Here is a 14,755-nt window from a genome sequence, read left to right as displayed (position 1 = left end):
GGTGTGCTAAGGAAGGTGCTAAATAATTGGAGCCACAGAGTGTATATGTTATGGGCTAAAAAAACATGTGCGGTCTTAGCCCCTTCATTATATATAGCCTCTGGCCACACCTGGCCAGAGGATACACATGGTTCTATATTCGCGGGCGGAGCTGAAGTCATTACAATCAGCAGAAGCCACAGATGATGGTTACATGCCACCGAATGACCATGCTAAAACCTCCAGTGCTGAAACCAAAAAGGAAACCTAATGCTGCTGAAAATAGCTGCGTTTTATCCTATTTATTTGTATCCAAGGCTTAAGAAAACTGAAATGCACACCCCTTTTTGGGTCGAGTCTGGGCAGCGCATGAACTGCTCTGCGAGACATGCTGCCCATCTTTTCAATTGGCTCCTGTTACTGTCCTTGTGAAATGGTTGTTTTTCATTTGTAAATAGGCTTAGTAGTCCCTTCTTGAAACCGCCTTAACGACTGGACTTTTTTACCTGTGGTGTTACACGGTCTGCTTTATAAGTCGGTGAGCACTATTTTCTTTAATGATCTTCCATTATTCCACCCACGACATCGCAGCAGGCCGCCTGCTTTTAAATTATTTGTATTTAAATTATAGTGCGGTCTGCATTAACTTTAGTGGCCAAGCTTATTTAATTTACAGTGTGGGCCGCTTGCGTTTAGTGGCCGTGCTTATTTAATTTACAGCGTGGGCCCCTTTTAACTTTAGTGGCAGCGCTTATTTATTTAATTAACAGTGCAGGCCGCATTCAATTTAGCAGGCGCTACAGAACCTTTTTTAATTTTTTTTTTTTTTCCTTTTAGGTGAAAGCGCACCATACGTGCTTTCACTTTAATGTTGTCCGCGCCCCTTTCTTTAGACTCTGATTACTGTAACCTCAATACGGCGAGCAGCATCTAAAGAAAGGGGCGCAGCTACCATAAGAGTGGTCTCGCATTTCCAAGAGTTTGAGCTATTGGCATTAAAAATTACGATGCCTTTTATGTATGTGTTGCTTTAAAAAATACATAAGTAAAAGGCATTGTCATTTCCAATGGCAATAGCTAAAATGCTTTCAAATGCGAGACCTATTGCATTAAAAATTCTTGTTAAACATTCGGTTTAACCTCTTGTGTTAGCATAGTAGGTATTTTAACCCAGTGACGAGACTACTTTATTTCTTTTCGATTTTGCTTTGATAATTATTTTTAAGAACTTTAAATAATTATATTTCAGTTGTTTAATCAGTGGTTGTGTTACCCAGGTAGTGAGAGAGACGATATTTGAATCCATTATTTGAATTTTGAAGGCTGCTTTTTAACAAGAACTTCTATTCATCCGGAAATGTAGTTTCAGGATATTTTTGATTTTCAAGAATGTACCTCCTATGAGTTTATTTTCTGTATATTTTATAATGACTTCCTTTGTTCGAAAGTCTTGATTAGCTCAAAGTTACAAATAAGCTCAATCTAAACTATTCTGTTTCTGTCACATGTGCTTTATTTCCTGTGCATTTGAGCTGTCTATCTCTTTCAGCGTTCTTCCTACCCTCTTTCTCTGTTTGCTTAACTTTCAGCTTCTTGTCCCTCCCTTCTATTCCTTTTACACTCCATCGCTCTGTGTCTTTAGTTCTACTTCTTTGCTGTGCTCTTAACTACCGATCCCAACTGTGCCTTTTCTTCTTCCTCCCCTCATCTCTTTTTTTGTTATTTTGGGTGTGGTTTGGGGGTCCCTTACGTTTGTGTTTTGGCTCCATCTCATTTTTTTCTTTGATCTTGCGCCTAATAATGGTTTTGTACTGTACTGTTTGGGTCTACACTTGCTCTTTACCTTTGGTTTTCCCTTTCCATTTTTCATTTTTTCTCCTTGCCCCTTATTGTCCATCTTTATTGTGCCTGTAGCTCCCCATCTTCTCTACAGTTTGCTCTTCTTCCTCTGTTGATTTTATTGGCCCTTACAATTTTGCTAATTGATTTTCCTCCTTAGTGTGCTTTTCTTGCCCCACTGTTTTGTACCTCTTCTGTCTTTCCCACTAAAGTTTTGATCTTTCTCCCCTCTGCATAATTCCCCTTGTAACACTGATTCCTTTGTCTGCTGTAATTGATCGCTGACTCCCTTCTGCGCCTCGTCTCTCCTCCTCATTTGCCTTTTCTTATTCCCCTCTGCATCCCCCTTTTGGTGCTTCTGATTCTACGTTGTCAGCAGGAACAGTCAACATGATCAGTGTACTCGAACCACAAAACTTTGCCAGCTACCACTAACACACATTAATTGCAGTTCCCAGTTAGTTCAACCTAAGTTAGTAGTACATCAAGCCCTTTCACTGCTAGGTCCCAGTAAGCTCCATGACTGCCATGTTGTCTATTGGTGTGAAGCAGCAGGTGGAATATATTTTTCTGTGCTAGCCCTTTCTTTCGTATGTGGCAAAAAAAAAATAGTCGTTTATCTCAGGTGTATATGTGAAACCTTTCAACCAAATTATTTGCGCTGCACCAATAAGTGGTACCTCGAAGTCTTGGTCTGAGCAAATGTGTGTTTCCCTTCCATTTGCTCTCTTCTAGCTTTTGCTTCAATTTCTTACTGAGGTTTGGCTTAAACAGTTCATCTAAAATATGTGATAAGTTATTTTTAAGTGTGTAACCCCCCTACCCAGAAAGTTCGCTGGGAGGTAGAGGCGGCAGGGCACTATGGATGAGAGTAATAGGACTGGATCAGCTTCAATCAATAAACTTCCTGAGCTTGTCTCCAGCACAAAGGTTTGGGGTCAGAATGGATCATAGGAAGGACTGGACTGGGAATGTCTCCCACCTACCCTTGCAGCCTTGTCTACTTACACTTCACCGTGAACTCCAGTCTGGAGGATCAGCAAGTGGTCATGGTCGGTGGGGAAGTGTTGAGCAGGTTTCAAATTTCCAAACCTCTTGCCGGACCACTCCCACCTGCTGATCCTCAGTAGATAACCAGGGAGTTGATGAAAAAGCCCAGCTCAGGCCCTGAATTTCATCTAACATCACTGTGTCATCCGGCACAAATCAATAAGGTAGCCAAGACGTTAGCAATATTTTGTCTCCTGAAGTGGCAGTGTGCATCATCCTTGCTTGAGAAAACATCACACCCTTCACGTCGTACACCCTCCCACTACCCCTACGGCATATAAACACGCCATAACGATGTTGTCAGGGTATGCTTGGTTATAAACCAGAAAGGGATGTTGTGCTGGCCTTTGCTAATTCCTGGCAGTAGTACTTGGCCTGTAACCACACCTCAATAGTTTGTTCTACTGTCCCAAAAATACAAGTGTGTGGATTCTCAGTGATTCCAATTTTACAACTTCGCGCGTTATAAAATGTTGCTAATAATTCGAATTCTTGTTCAAGATATCCATTTTATGCAGATGGCACAATTTTACTTCACCCCCTCACCATTCCCCGGCCACCAACAATTGTGTACACAAATGGAGTTGAGTTAGTTTGCTCTGCAACTTACACAAAGGGGCTTTTATCGGTGCTACAGTGTCATCCTCATCTTAGTTTGTAGACCCCTCAGGGTACCATGTTCTGTTAGCTATGCATTAACGTCTGACAATAAGAATCGCTGCTCAATTTTAGTGTCCTAAGGCTTGCATCTGTTTTTCAATCTTCTTTAAAGACTTGGCATACATATATATTAATGGCACCATCACTTCAGCTATGTTGTTTTTTTATTACAGTATTTTAATGCAAATGTTTAAATTCTGAGAAAATACTTAGGACTAGAACAGTAATGTCAGTTCCATTTATTTGAAAAACATCTTCATAAAGGCTATGCAAAACAATACCTATTTATTGATGAGTCTAAGTGCTAATCCAGCATTTATTAACTACAAAAAATTCCTCAATGTAACATTACATGACATTATCTTAGCAAATAGGCGTCTCTGCTTCTAATCTGTACTGAACTAAATCTGAATGTAAATGTTTTTTTAGTTGTGTCAAAGGAGCAGTCCAGCCCTGTTTGCAGGGTTGTTTCTTCTCTACAAGGGCCCACAGCAACCCCAGTGCATGGATGTTTTGCCCTCCTTGGTGCGATTTGGCTTGAGTTGCTAAGGCTACTTGTGTTCCCTTACAGAGGTGAATTGGCCTAGGAGCTGAGGCTGGACTACTCCTTTTGGTACAGGCCAAAAATAATGTGATCTCTTTTGCTAATAGTGTTCACTGTAACGTGGAGGACTTTTCAGTGGTTAAGATGTGTGGACTCAATTAATATCTAGGCTGACATATCAACACTCAAAGTGGACTCTTAAACACATTCCAGCTCATCTCTCTGCCTCCTGCAAATTTACCCATGCAGTCCTGGTTTTACTTTTTGTCTTCTACTGCAAACCTGACATCATTGACTGCACTACATCTATAGGCTTTGTTATAAATACAATATTTAATTTAGTCACCCCTATTAACATGGTGGCCAAAAAATTTCAATTTCAGTTGTAATTACTGTGAGGAACAAAATTGTGCATGTAGGAACAAGAAATTCAATTTCTAGGACATGCACTAGTCCTGTCCACACATGATAACCATAACTTGCTACTCATGGGATTTATAAAATAAACCGGACCCCTTTAAAGGCATCACTTCAAGCTGCAGCTCCCCACGATACCAAGTGCAAATTTTATAATGACAAGAATATCACTCATGTACTCGCTGTGCCTTAATGAGTTTGAATGCAAGGTAGGCTGGATTGCCAGTGTGAAGAACTTTGTGTGTGAGACGGGCAGTTTTTAAACAACAACATGTTTCGATTGGTAACCTCTCTAGACTTTTCAGTAAGGGGGAGATGTTTTCACATCTCTTTGCTCCTCTTAACATCCTTGCTTCTGCATTTAGGGTGGCTCTCACTGGGGCTAAATGAGATTTCAGGGTGTCTAGGAAGGTGGCATTCCCAGTCTGGACTGAACCAGAGCTTGTTAGCTGTTTTTTAAGTCAGTTGGCGGGAGAAAGGAATTAATACTGTTGAAGATTTAGGCTGAAGAAGGCACCCTTTGCTGTTGTCTTTATGTGAGAGCTCATGTTTAGACTTGAGTCCATGATGATCCCCAGGGATTTGTCGTAGTCTGCCACAGTCAGTTTGCCATTTAGGCCATCTAGGTTGTTTAGTCATTCTTGGATTTGGGGGCTGCCTTTGGTTGGATAGAAGGAGAATGTCCATCTTTTTTGGTTGAGTTTGAGTTGGTTAAGAGTCAACCGGTTTTGGTCATTATGAGAGTGGTGTTCAGCTGGCATATGTTAGTCAGAGAGGATAACTCCAGGTAAAGTTGTGAGTTGTCTCATAAAGGTGGTATGCGATGTTTGCTTGTTTAAGTATTAAGGTGAGGAGTTACATGTATATATTGAAGAGTGTAGGTGAGAACACTGAGCCTTGGGGGATGCCTCTGGTGATGGCACAAGAATCTGAAGTTGAGTTGTTTATTTTAATTTGTTGCAAGAAGTTGTGCAGGAATGATACGAACCACTGCATAACCAACCGTGCCATCTGCTCCGATCCATTGGTGCAGGGAATTCAGAAGAAACTTGTGGTCGACCGTGTCGAAGGTTGGTGATAGGTCTAGGAGGATGAGCAGGCAGCATCTATCAGCATCCAGAGAATTATGTATATTGTCTGCTATATTCAGAATAGCTGTTTCTGTGCTGCACCCCTTCCTGTAACCTGATTGGTGAGAGTCTATTAGGTTGTTGTTGCCAATGTGTTGGTTGAGTTGGGCGAGAACTACTAAAGATATAGCCCTATCAAATGTTATCACAGAGCATCTTTGTTTTTATGAAGTTATTCAGATTATGACCTCGTGTTTCAAAAACTGTATATTCCAATACGCTGTATAGGGCTAGAATCTGCAGCAGAAGCACTGAAAGGATCGATATAGCAGGTTTGGTAGAATTCCTACTGGGAAGTAGCCCAAATGAAGCACTGAAAGGATCGATATAGCATGGTTAGTAGGGGTCCTACTGAAGAAGCTGCCCAAACGAAATGATGAGTTCAGGCAGAAAAACCTTATTTTAGAGTAGCAATGTCGAAGTTTTGTAGGGTCAGATCATGACCTCATGTTTCAAAAACGGTATGTTTCAATACTCGGGGTAGGACCAGATTCTGCAGCAGAAACACTAAAAGGATCGATATAGTCAGGTTTGGTCTCCTGATGAATTGTAATTTAAAAACCCTTTGTGTTGGTAAAGTTGGATTTTAAGTCAAAATTCTGAAAATGTCACTTTTAGAAAGTTTGCATTTTCTTTTCCCACCCATTTGGTGCCGGCAGCCTGTATTCTGGGTCACATAATTAAGTGTAGCTGGCAGTTGGTCTTTGTGTGTTGCTCCTAGATGCTGAAACAAAGAGGTATGGGACATCTTTGACTTGATAAGGGGGGCAGAGCTGCCACCTGCCACACTTGCCCATCACAAAGACTGCCTCAGCACACTGACAAATGGTTTCACACTTGTCTTTTGTGCCACCAGACAAGCTGGGGCCCGGGAGGAAGGAAATTCCAGACACCTGTGAAGTGGGAGAAGCTTCTAGAGCCCTCCCCTACAAAGTGGGTACGAGGTATAAATAGTGGACTCTCAGACCCAACTCTTCAGTACACATCTTGGCCTGTGGAAAACTCAGAAGAAGGATTGTTGTGTTGCTCTGCTGCAGGGACTGCTAGTCTGCTGCCTGAGTGAAAAAGACTGGACCTGTATCTTGAACACGGGACCAAAGTCTAACCAAGCTTCACCGCACAGCTCACCGGAACGGATACAGAATGACACAGAGCCCCACAAGGGCTCGCCGCACCGCTTCATCAGAACCAATGCTGAACGACTTGAAAGGTTTCAAAGCAGTGCTGTGCAGTCCATGCACCAATGACATAAGGTACTTTGTTCAGCGGGCCTAACTTTGCCCCTGTATCTGGTCTGCACTCCATCTTGGTCATCCTGAACTTGTGATCTTGTCCCGGTCTGCGTGACCAGATAATCACAGTTGGCGCTTTGAGCTTTTAAGCACTATTTGTATCTAAATCTTTAAAATTGGACTACTTCGGTTCTACTAATTGGTTTTTTGTTGTTTTGGTGTCCATTGATTACATTTTACTTTATTTTCCAACTTGGTGTTGGATTTCTCTTGTGTTTTCACTTTATTACTGTTTGAAGTGCTACATAAATACTTTACACATTGCCTCTAAATAAAGCCTGACTGCTTTTGAGCGAAGATACCAAAGGGTTAACTACAGGTTATTTTGGGGTTTGCGTATGACTCCATCCTGGCAAGAATTGTGATTAATGCTTGAGTAGGGTTTGACCCCGCCCCCAACCAGCAACCAGTAGCCCAGTTTCTTACATGATCCCTCTTGACATTGGTGCTTTTCTGGACCTCAAGTTCATCTACTGCTAGCTCCTCTCATGGGCGAACATGACATTCCACTCCTCCGAGGTCAACTTTCTGTATTCCAGTGCCAAGCCAGTTGCTACCTTTTGCTCCTCAAGGGCATGTGCTTGCCTGTTCCTCCACAGCAGCTAGACAGACTTTACCTTTATTTCTTCTACCACCAAGGTAGCCTTTTCTCCTCCCAAGGCAAGGGTAATCAATTTTACTTTAGAGTACCTATCATCCGACCTGTCCCTATAGGCAAATCTGCAAGTCTCAAGCTCTCATGGTAACAGTGTGCAAGATAGCATACGTTTCACTGCCTTGCAAGAAAAACCAAAGCTGTCCCCTGGGGTAAATCCTCATCTTGTATATATGAGTATGGTATTTCTGTGGCATAAACCTAGCCAAAGGCCATCTACTCCTGCACTGGTGCTTTCTCAACATCGTCCTCATTCTTCTCTGAGGTGATCTGTGCTTGCTGGTCTCTTCACTGGTACTGGGGGTTTCCAACATTTTGGAATTATGACTCGGATTCAGCCCCCTTTTCATCAAACCAAAATCCTTCCTTACAAGTAAAAATAAGAAGCAAAATGTTTCTTAATCTGGAATGAGATTTGTAATTCTCATCCTTTAAAACTGAATATTGACTGCTGGACAAAATCCTATCCCAGTTGCTGAATACCAATTCACTGGGTTCCTAATTTGATAAACCCAGATCTGAGATTATCTCTGCTCAGCCTCTGCTACTATGGCACAAGCAGCAGGTTATCTCTCTCAGAAATGCGTGTTAAGTTCAAGCAGTACCACCAAGTGTGAAATAAAGAACACAACACAAAATTCTCAAATCAATTTATAAAAATTTAGAAAAAATTATGAGCAAAAAGACACCGATCTTATTAAAATAGATTTGCTTTGTCTACATTTTAAGGCAAAAAGCCCCTAGAAAAAAGTAAAGCACAATTGAAAGCAACAGTTTTGGTTGACCAGGGATTAGGTGTGATTTCAGGCCCACCACAATGAAACAGAGATCAGTTACAATAAGCAAGTCATCTCAGTCAAAGTTTTTACCTTTAACCTAGCCCCTGAAATTGAAGTCAAAATCTATCTTCCAGCAGAGCAAGGTCCAAGGTTGTGACCAGTGAGCTCAAAGTAGGATATTCCATTGTCGGGGACCTGCTTAAGCCATTCGGTTTGGTGCCAAAAGCTGCTAGTGGGACAGATACTATTTCATGGCCACCAAGGGTGCTTTGCCATTAGGGTAATTTGCCTCCTTGCCTGTTCCAAGGTTTTACCTTCTGGCTCAATTTTTTGCAATTCTAAATTCTCCAATAGGGCAAGGCTAGAAGCAGTGGCTGGGCATGGATCCACTAGGCTGGATACTTTTACTGTGAGGTTTTGCTGAAACAATTTTTAATGCTACAAAAAGCTCCAAGTAGGATAAACCTGGTTTTCTTGCCGGATTTGGATGCGACCTCCCTCTGCGAGCCTCAGCACTTTTCTCAAGCTGTTGGGAAAGGTTTCTAGATACCAAGACTCTCTACAGCCAGGTTTCATAAAGATCCTGTTCTCTGTGGTCAACAGGGTCCTCTTGGAACCATGAGTAATTCTGCTTCCTGTGTGCCTCAATCAAGCAAACAGGAGACCAACCACTCGATTCTTGGACAGCAGTTTCTGTCCCTCGGTGTCAGCTGGACTCGGGAGTCCTTGAGCGAGTCATCATTTTTTAGCAGGAGTCAAGAGTCTTCTTTCTTCTTGCAAAGCCGACTTCTTCATATGGAATTTTCCAGGGATGTTCAAAGGAGGTAGGTGGTAGTTGATGGATCTGATTTCTCCTGTGCACTAGCCATTGATTGGAGAGTTCAACCACCCAACCTTAACTATTTTCTCATGGTCCCCCACCTTCTTTTGCAGCACTTAATTTTTGCATTGCTGTAAAATTACTCATGAAATTTCCCATTTCATGGTGGCAGAATCATTCTGCCTAGAGGCACATCTTCCCTCAGCTCCGTTGCCACTCCCCTTTTTAAATGAGCTCCCGCTACCATAGTGTCCAAAATGGTGCTCTTTCTCCACTATCATTGCCTGGCGGTCTTGGAAGGTCCTGGGAATAAATAGGAGAAGCCCTTCCGGGCATACCCTGGTCAAGAGATGGTGCTAAGTCTATCCTTGTTCTGCTGTCTACTCCCCGATAGCTAATCCTTGCTAAGTGGGTTGGAGTTAAGGCTTCCTGGCTTTCCTAGGCTCAGAGGCAGGCCAAGAAATTTGTATAACAGCTCTCAAGGTGTAATGAGCAGCATAAATAGTCTTAAACTACTTCTGACTCATGCTGCCTAAATTACATTTTTATAAAGATGTCTTTCTACTTATGTTAGCACATTTTTTTCACCTTTAAATCCAATTTGGAAACTTAAGCAAGAAGTAACCGTGAAGGGCTTTCGTAGCATTTTCCAAGGTGAATATAGAAAAATAAATATTTCAATCACATATAGACCTGTCATATTGCAAATGCAGCTGGACCAACACAGTGAAATAGCTTTTAGACCTTCAGTCAATGTGAAGACCTACTTTTGAAATAAATAGTATTCCACTTTTTTTATATTTTAGGCACCATACCTTGTCGGCTTATTTGGTATTCTTTAAGGATGACCTAATGTAGAACAGTGGGCTTTCTTACATTGTGAAGACACTTTTCCCTGTGTTTAATCTGCAGTCCAGGCGGCTGTATCTTTGGGGCATACATGTGTGTGGTGTAAATATACTCTGCAGCCCACTTACGACTTTTAGCTCCTTTACCATGGGTGCTTTTTTGTGCCATCTAGAATGGTTTTACAGGAAAGTTAAATAGGCCAAGTGGATGAAACCAGTTTTACCAAGGCCATGTCATGACCAAAACATATGCACCGTCGCACTGAATAGCAGTATCACTGTGACCGTTGTAATACCAGCAAAAATTAAGTCCAGAAAAAGATTAAAAATCTGGGGTGCCCATGTAGAAAAATCAAATTCGCTAAAAGATAATGGAATAGGTATTGAGAGTAAAACTTAATGGGCCAGAGACAGAACCTTGAGCTACAGCAAGAACAGGCTCGTTATATGGCCAATAACTAAAGCTTCACTTGAAGAATAGACGTGACGCAAACTGCATCTGCCTATCAGAGGATGCCTCAGGAGAGGTGTGATATCCTTCCATTCTTGCAAGGTGGGTAAAATAAATTGGTCAATAATTGTTTTACTCTACTCAGAAACAACAGAATTATGGCATCAAGTACAGTATAAAATGTCACTAATAATTTTCTTCCCTATTAAACTATTTCATCATGCCGTTCTCCTAAATTAATTGTATTCAGGTGTTCTACATGCAGATGCTGATAAAGCACCATTGAAAACTTCAACGTTAGAAATTGGCCTGCAATTTAGTGACCACCTGGCTGTTCAGGTTCGATGCAAATCTGTTGTAAGAATTCTAATCTTGGCTTTGGAAACCAAGCATTACCAAGAGGTTGGAGATGCAGTCTCCTCTACAGTGGATGCATCTCCTGCAGCACAGGCTGTTTCATTTATTTAAAATATTTTAGAACCTCATGCAAGTGAATAATTGTTGTGTGTGCCTCTGTTTTGCAGTGAGTCCGCCTTTGAGATCATGTCTCCCTATATGATGTTGCTCAGTCTGCGGAAGAAGAAAAGCTAGGTTGACGTACAACCCCTGGAGTGACGCAAAAGGAGAATCTAAAAAGAAAGGACTAAATGTGCGTAGACAAGCAGGACTTGTTCGAAACTGAGAAGAATCCTCGACTTTATAGTTCGCCATTATGTTATTTCTTGATTTTTATAATGCAAGAAAGATGTGGCTCTGTAAAGCAATGGACTATAATGTGCCAAAGGTTTTACAGGTGCATACATTACAGATGGACTTCATCATGGAGTGCTCTGGAATCTTCTGGAACCCATGATATTCGAAGGTTAAAAAGTGGCATATGTTGAGCTGCTGTGGAGATGACTGGGCTTTTATTCTATAGGCTTGCACGCAAAACATGACATGAGGGAACTAGAATGAATGATCTTTGAATAAATCGAAGTCCAGGGTAGTCAGTCACATGGTGAGTATTGCACTCGTTTGTTGTGTCCGAGTACTGTGGCTTGAGCTAATATGGCAGTTTTAAGGCTTTGAAAATGGTGAAATGAGCCAGTATAGGGTTTCAATCACTACTTTTCTTTAATTGATACGGTGTGCATGCCTTTGAACTGTGGGGCAGTGGTTAACATTCTCCTTCGTGTAGGTGTTAATGTGTTAAGCGCTTTGTCGTACAGTGATGATCGACACTCTACTGTGGTAAGCCATTAAGTACCCTAGAACGATAAACCACATGCAAGTGCAGTGCCTAATGTTGACATCATAAAATAGGCAGGCAATATAAAATGTTCAGAGACCGATCCAAATTGGACATCACATACTGTTCTATTCTTAATGCCGCATCACCCGCCAAGCTGACTGCAATCCCGCACATGCGAAGTTGTAAAACTCATTTGCCAAAATCACTTGGAAGAGTTTAGAAAACTTTTCCCTAGCCAAAGGAAATAGTCAACCAGCCACCAGCAGCAATTTAAGCAGACTCTAGGCTAGCTGTTTAATAGTGGGGTATCAGAATTACCATAACGTCTTCCACAATTATTTACGTTTATTGTGGTAAAATGAGCAAAAGGCAGTTGAAGGACTAGCTAGAGTGAAATAATACCATTCTGCAGAACCACATGGATGTTAAAGAGCCGAGCTACCAAACAACTTCATCAATTGATGGTGCATTGCCATTGGCTCTCCCAGATGGTGTGGTTTTACCTGCATGCATTATGAGAAAATAAATGTGCTTCCCTTGAATGCCCAGTTGCAAAACTAACCCATTTTTTATTTCTGTAAATAGCTGGTTAGTGATTCTTGTTTTAGATCAACCAATATATTTCTATAGCAACCAGTTTATGATGGAAACAACCATGCAGCCATATTGTCCACTAAGTAGTTCCAACTTGTGGACAGAAGGATGGAAGTTTTTATTTTGATAGTCAACACAATCCTCTTGACCTGGGTGTATATTAAACACTTGTAAACAACTTTAACAAGTTTAGATTGCCTTCTTTCACACCTCAACTCCGTTACAGCATATGTGGCTATGATGAGATATGGATTAAGAAAGAAGCCATTCGTATGATGGGAGGCTTGAGGGGAATATGGCTGAATCCTTTTTTCCTTCTTCACTAGTTCTTCCATTTGTAGTCATCAAGACATATATATATATTTTTGCTTATTTACAAAAAGTTCTATATGCATAAGTTAGAATTGGATATGGGAAACTCTTTTGAGAAAAAATAACTGATATATAGAATTACTATGAGGATTTATCTTGCGAGCCCATGAATTACCCTTCACTTTGGAACCCTTTCCGCATGGGCAGGTTTTCTACATGGTAAAGGGTGAGTGCTGTCGGGAAATTAAGCACCTCTATGGCAGTATCTAGGGAGATAGCACTGCAAATGTGATGAACACCAAAAAGCCTGAACTTTGTTAGTATTCAAAGGAGACCTGATGCAATAAGTTTGCGGAAGTGCCCCAAATATCCAACTGTTTTTTCACGAGTTTTAGGAGAAGGAAGTTAATCATTTGAAGCACACATTGTCTTGTGAAGTAAGTTGGGGAGGGTTGTAACGCTAATATTTATTCCAATGGGACTCAACAGATGTCAATAAACATAGATTTGGTTTGATGGGCAAACGCCAGGGAAACCAAAAGAGTCAGTTTTCTTAAGAATAAAACTGGTGGGAGGAATCCCCAAATATGAGGATACAAGCTTATGCCTGCTTGAACTTCCACATTTTTGTGCATCTGGCCAAATGAACTCACCTTTCTTGTTTGAAGAGCAAATTGTAATATGTAAAAGACTCACTGTCTTCCAGGTCATTTTGCCTCGGTTAGTAAGGCCCTATCGCCATATACAGTCAGTAGAAGGAAATTTATCAGTGACAAGTTTCAGGCAACAGCCTTTGTCACAAATCTATTATGACAGCTGGTGCACTGTCACATTGTGGGGCTGGTGGCTGTACAGTGTTAGCACAAAACAACATTTGGAATGGACACAGCTCAAAAACTAGTCTATTGGCACATTGTCAGCCTCCATACTCAATGAATCCTGCATATGGTTCATGGGTTAAGTGGTCGTTGGTTAGGCGGCGTGGTCATATCCATCATAGAAGGCTGATGGGTCGTTTAGTCCAGAACGCACCAGAAGGTCAATGGTTTCTAGTATGACGTCTCCTTGATAGTTATTTAAAACACATGAATCGAAGGGGTGATTCCTTAGCATGGTATTGATTCATAGTGTGAGCAAGTTGTGAGGTGGCCCTTTAAAGAAGAGGAGGTCTTGACCAAAACGTTTTGTTTAATTTAAGCTCTCTGACTAGAATCATTATCCATCATTGTAGCAGGAGCTCCCATCTACATTAAAACTATGCAAAATTACAAGGTTCTTTACGTGAAGTTGAATGGCTTCCTAGCAGAGAAAGTAGGAAGCATGTTTTGCCATAAATTCAGTGATTCGCAAATCTTTGCACAAGTATGTAAAAAGAACCACAGGGAACGGAGCACAATTAAATGTTAATATTGCCAGTTTGTGATTAAATTATTTGTGAAGAGCTGTGTTCACATTTATGCAATTAATGTATGGTATGACCATTTCATGGTAAGTTGGCATTGTTAATACTGTTACTAAAGAGCAGTTACGCAGCCGTTTAACAAATTTACACAATTTTTTCATTGTTTACTTATTCTGAAAATGTATATATATTACAATATTTAGAATTATGGCTTCACTGTTGCTATTTGTGATTTATTTTTCATTTCTAGAAGTCATAATTATGAAGACTAATGTTCTGTTCAATAAAAGTTCATTAAATAAATTAAATGAAAGTTCCATCCAATTTCTGTCCTGCAAACATTTTAATTTTTCCAGTAAATGTTAGTTAAACTTGCTTAAATTACAGTTTCTTCCGTTGAAGTCTAAATTATTTTTTTAATCTATTATAACCCAGTTGAATATTTTCATTTATTTTATCCCGACTCTGAATCCTTTCTACCGTATACTCCTGTTGACCGGGCATAGGAGCAGTGTTCATCAAGATTATTTCTTTTTCCAAGCTATTGTTGTAGTTCTGCAAGAAAAACAGTTTACTTCAACAAATCGTTCAGAGTGTTCCTGCATCTTGACTCCCCGCCTGATTTTGGTGTCTCAGCCATATCCCGGTTAGTCCCCAGCGGTTTCTGCCTGCCCTGTTTTAGACTGCTCCAGTGGATTGACCTATCGCATTACCTGTTCTCTTGGTACACTGCTCAGGTCTTGGTGTCG

At 40.9% G+C, this 14,755-nt stretch overlaps 1 protein-coding gene across 2 annotated transcripts in view; it reads left to right on the top strand.

The window, feature by feature from the left end:
* The window catches only part of CCDC68 (coiled-coil domain containing 68), a 167,100-nt gene extending 152,786 nt beyond the window's left edge, over positions 1-14,314 (top strand). For both annotated transcript variants that reach the window (XM_085629985.1, XM_085629992.1), the window contains exon 11: positions 10,989-14,314. In XM_085629985.1, the coding sequence (XP_085486111.1) occupies positions 10,989-11,055 (67 nt within the window). In that variant the 3' untranslated portion in view covers positions 11,056-14,314. The remainder of the gene's footprint in view (positions 1-10,988) is intronic.
* The last annotated feature ends 441 nt before the right edge of the window (positions 14,315-14,755 follow it).

Source organism: Triturus cristatus, chromosome 2_1 (genome assembly GCF_964204655.1).
Source record: "Triturus cristatus chromosome 2_1, aTriCri1.1, whole genome shotgun sequence".
Classification (NCBI taxonomy): Eukaryota; Metazoa; Chordata; class Amphibia; order Caudata; family Salamandridae; genus Triturus; species Triturus cristatus.
The sequence above is the reverse complement of the archived record's forward strand: the minus strand, read 5'-3'. Positions and strand labels throughout refer to the sequence as shown.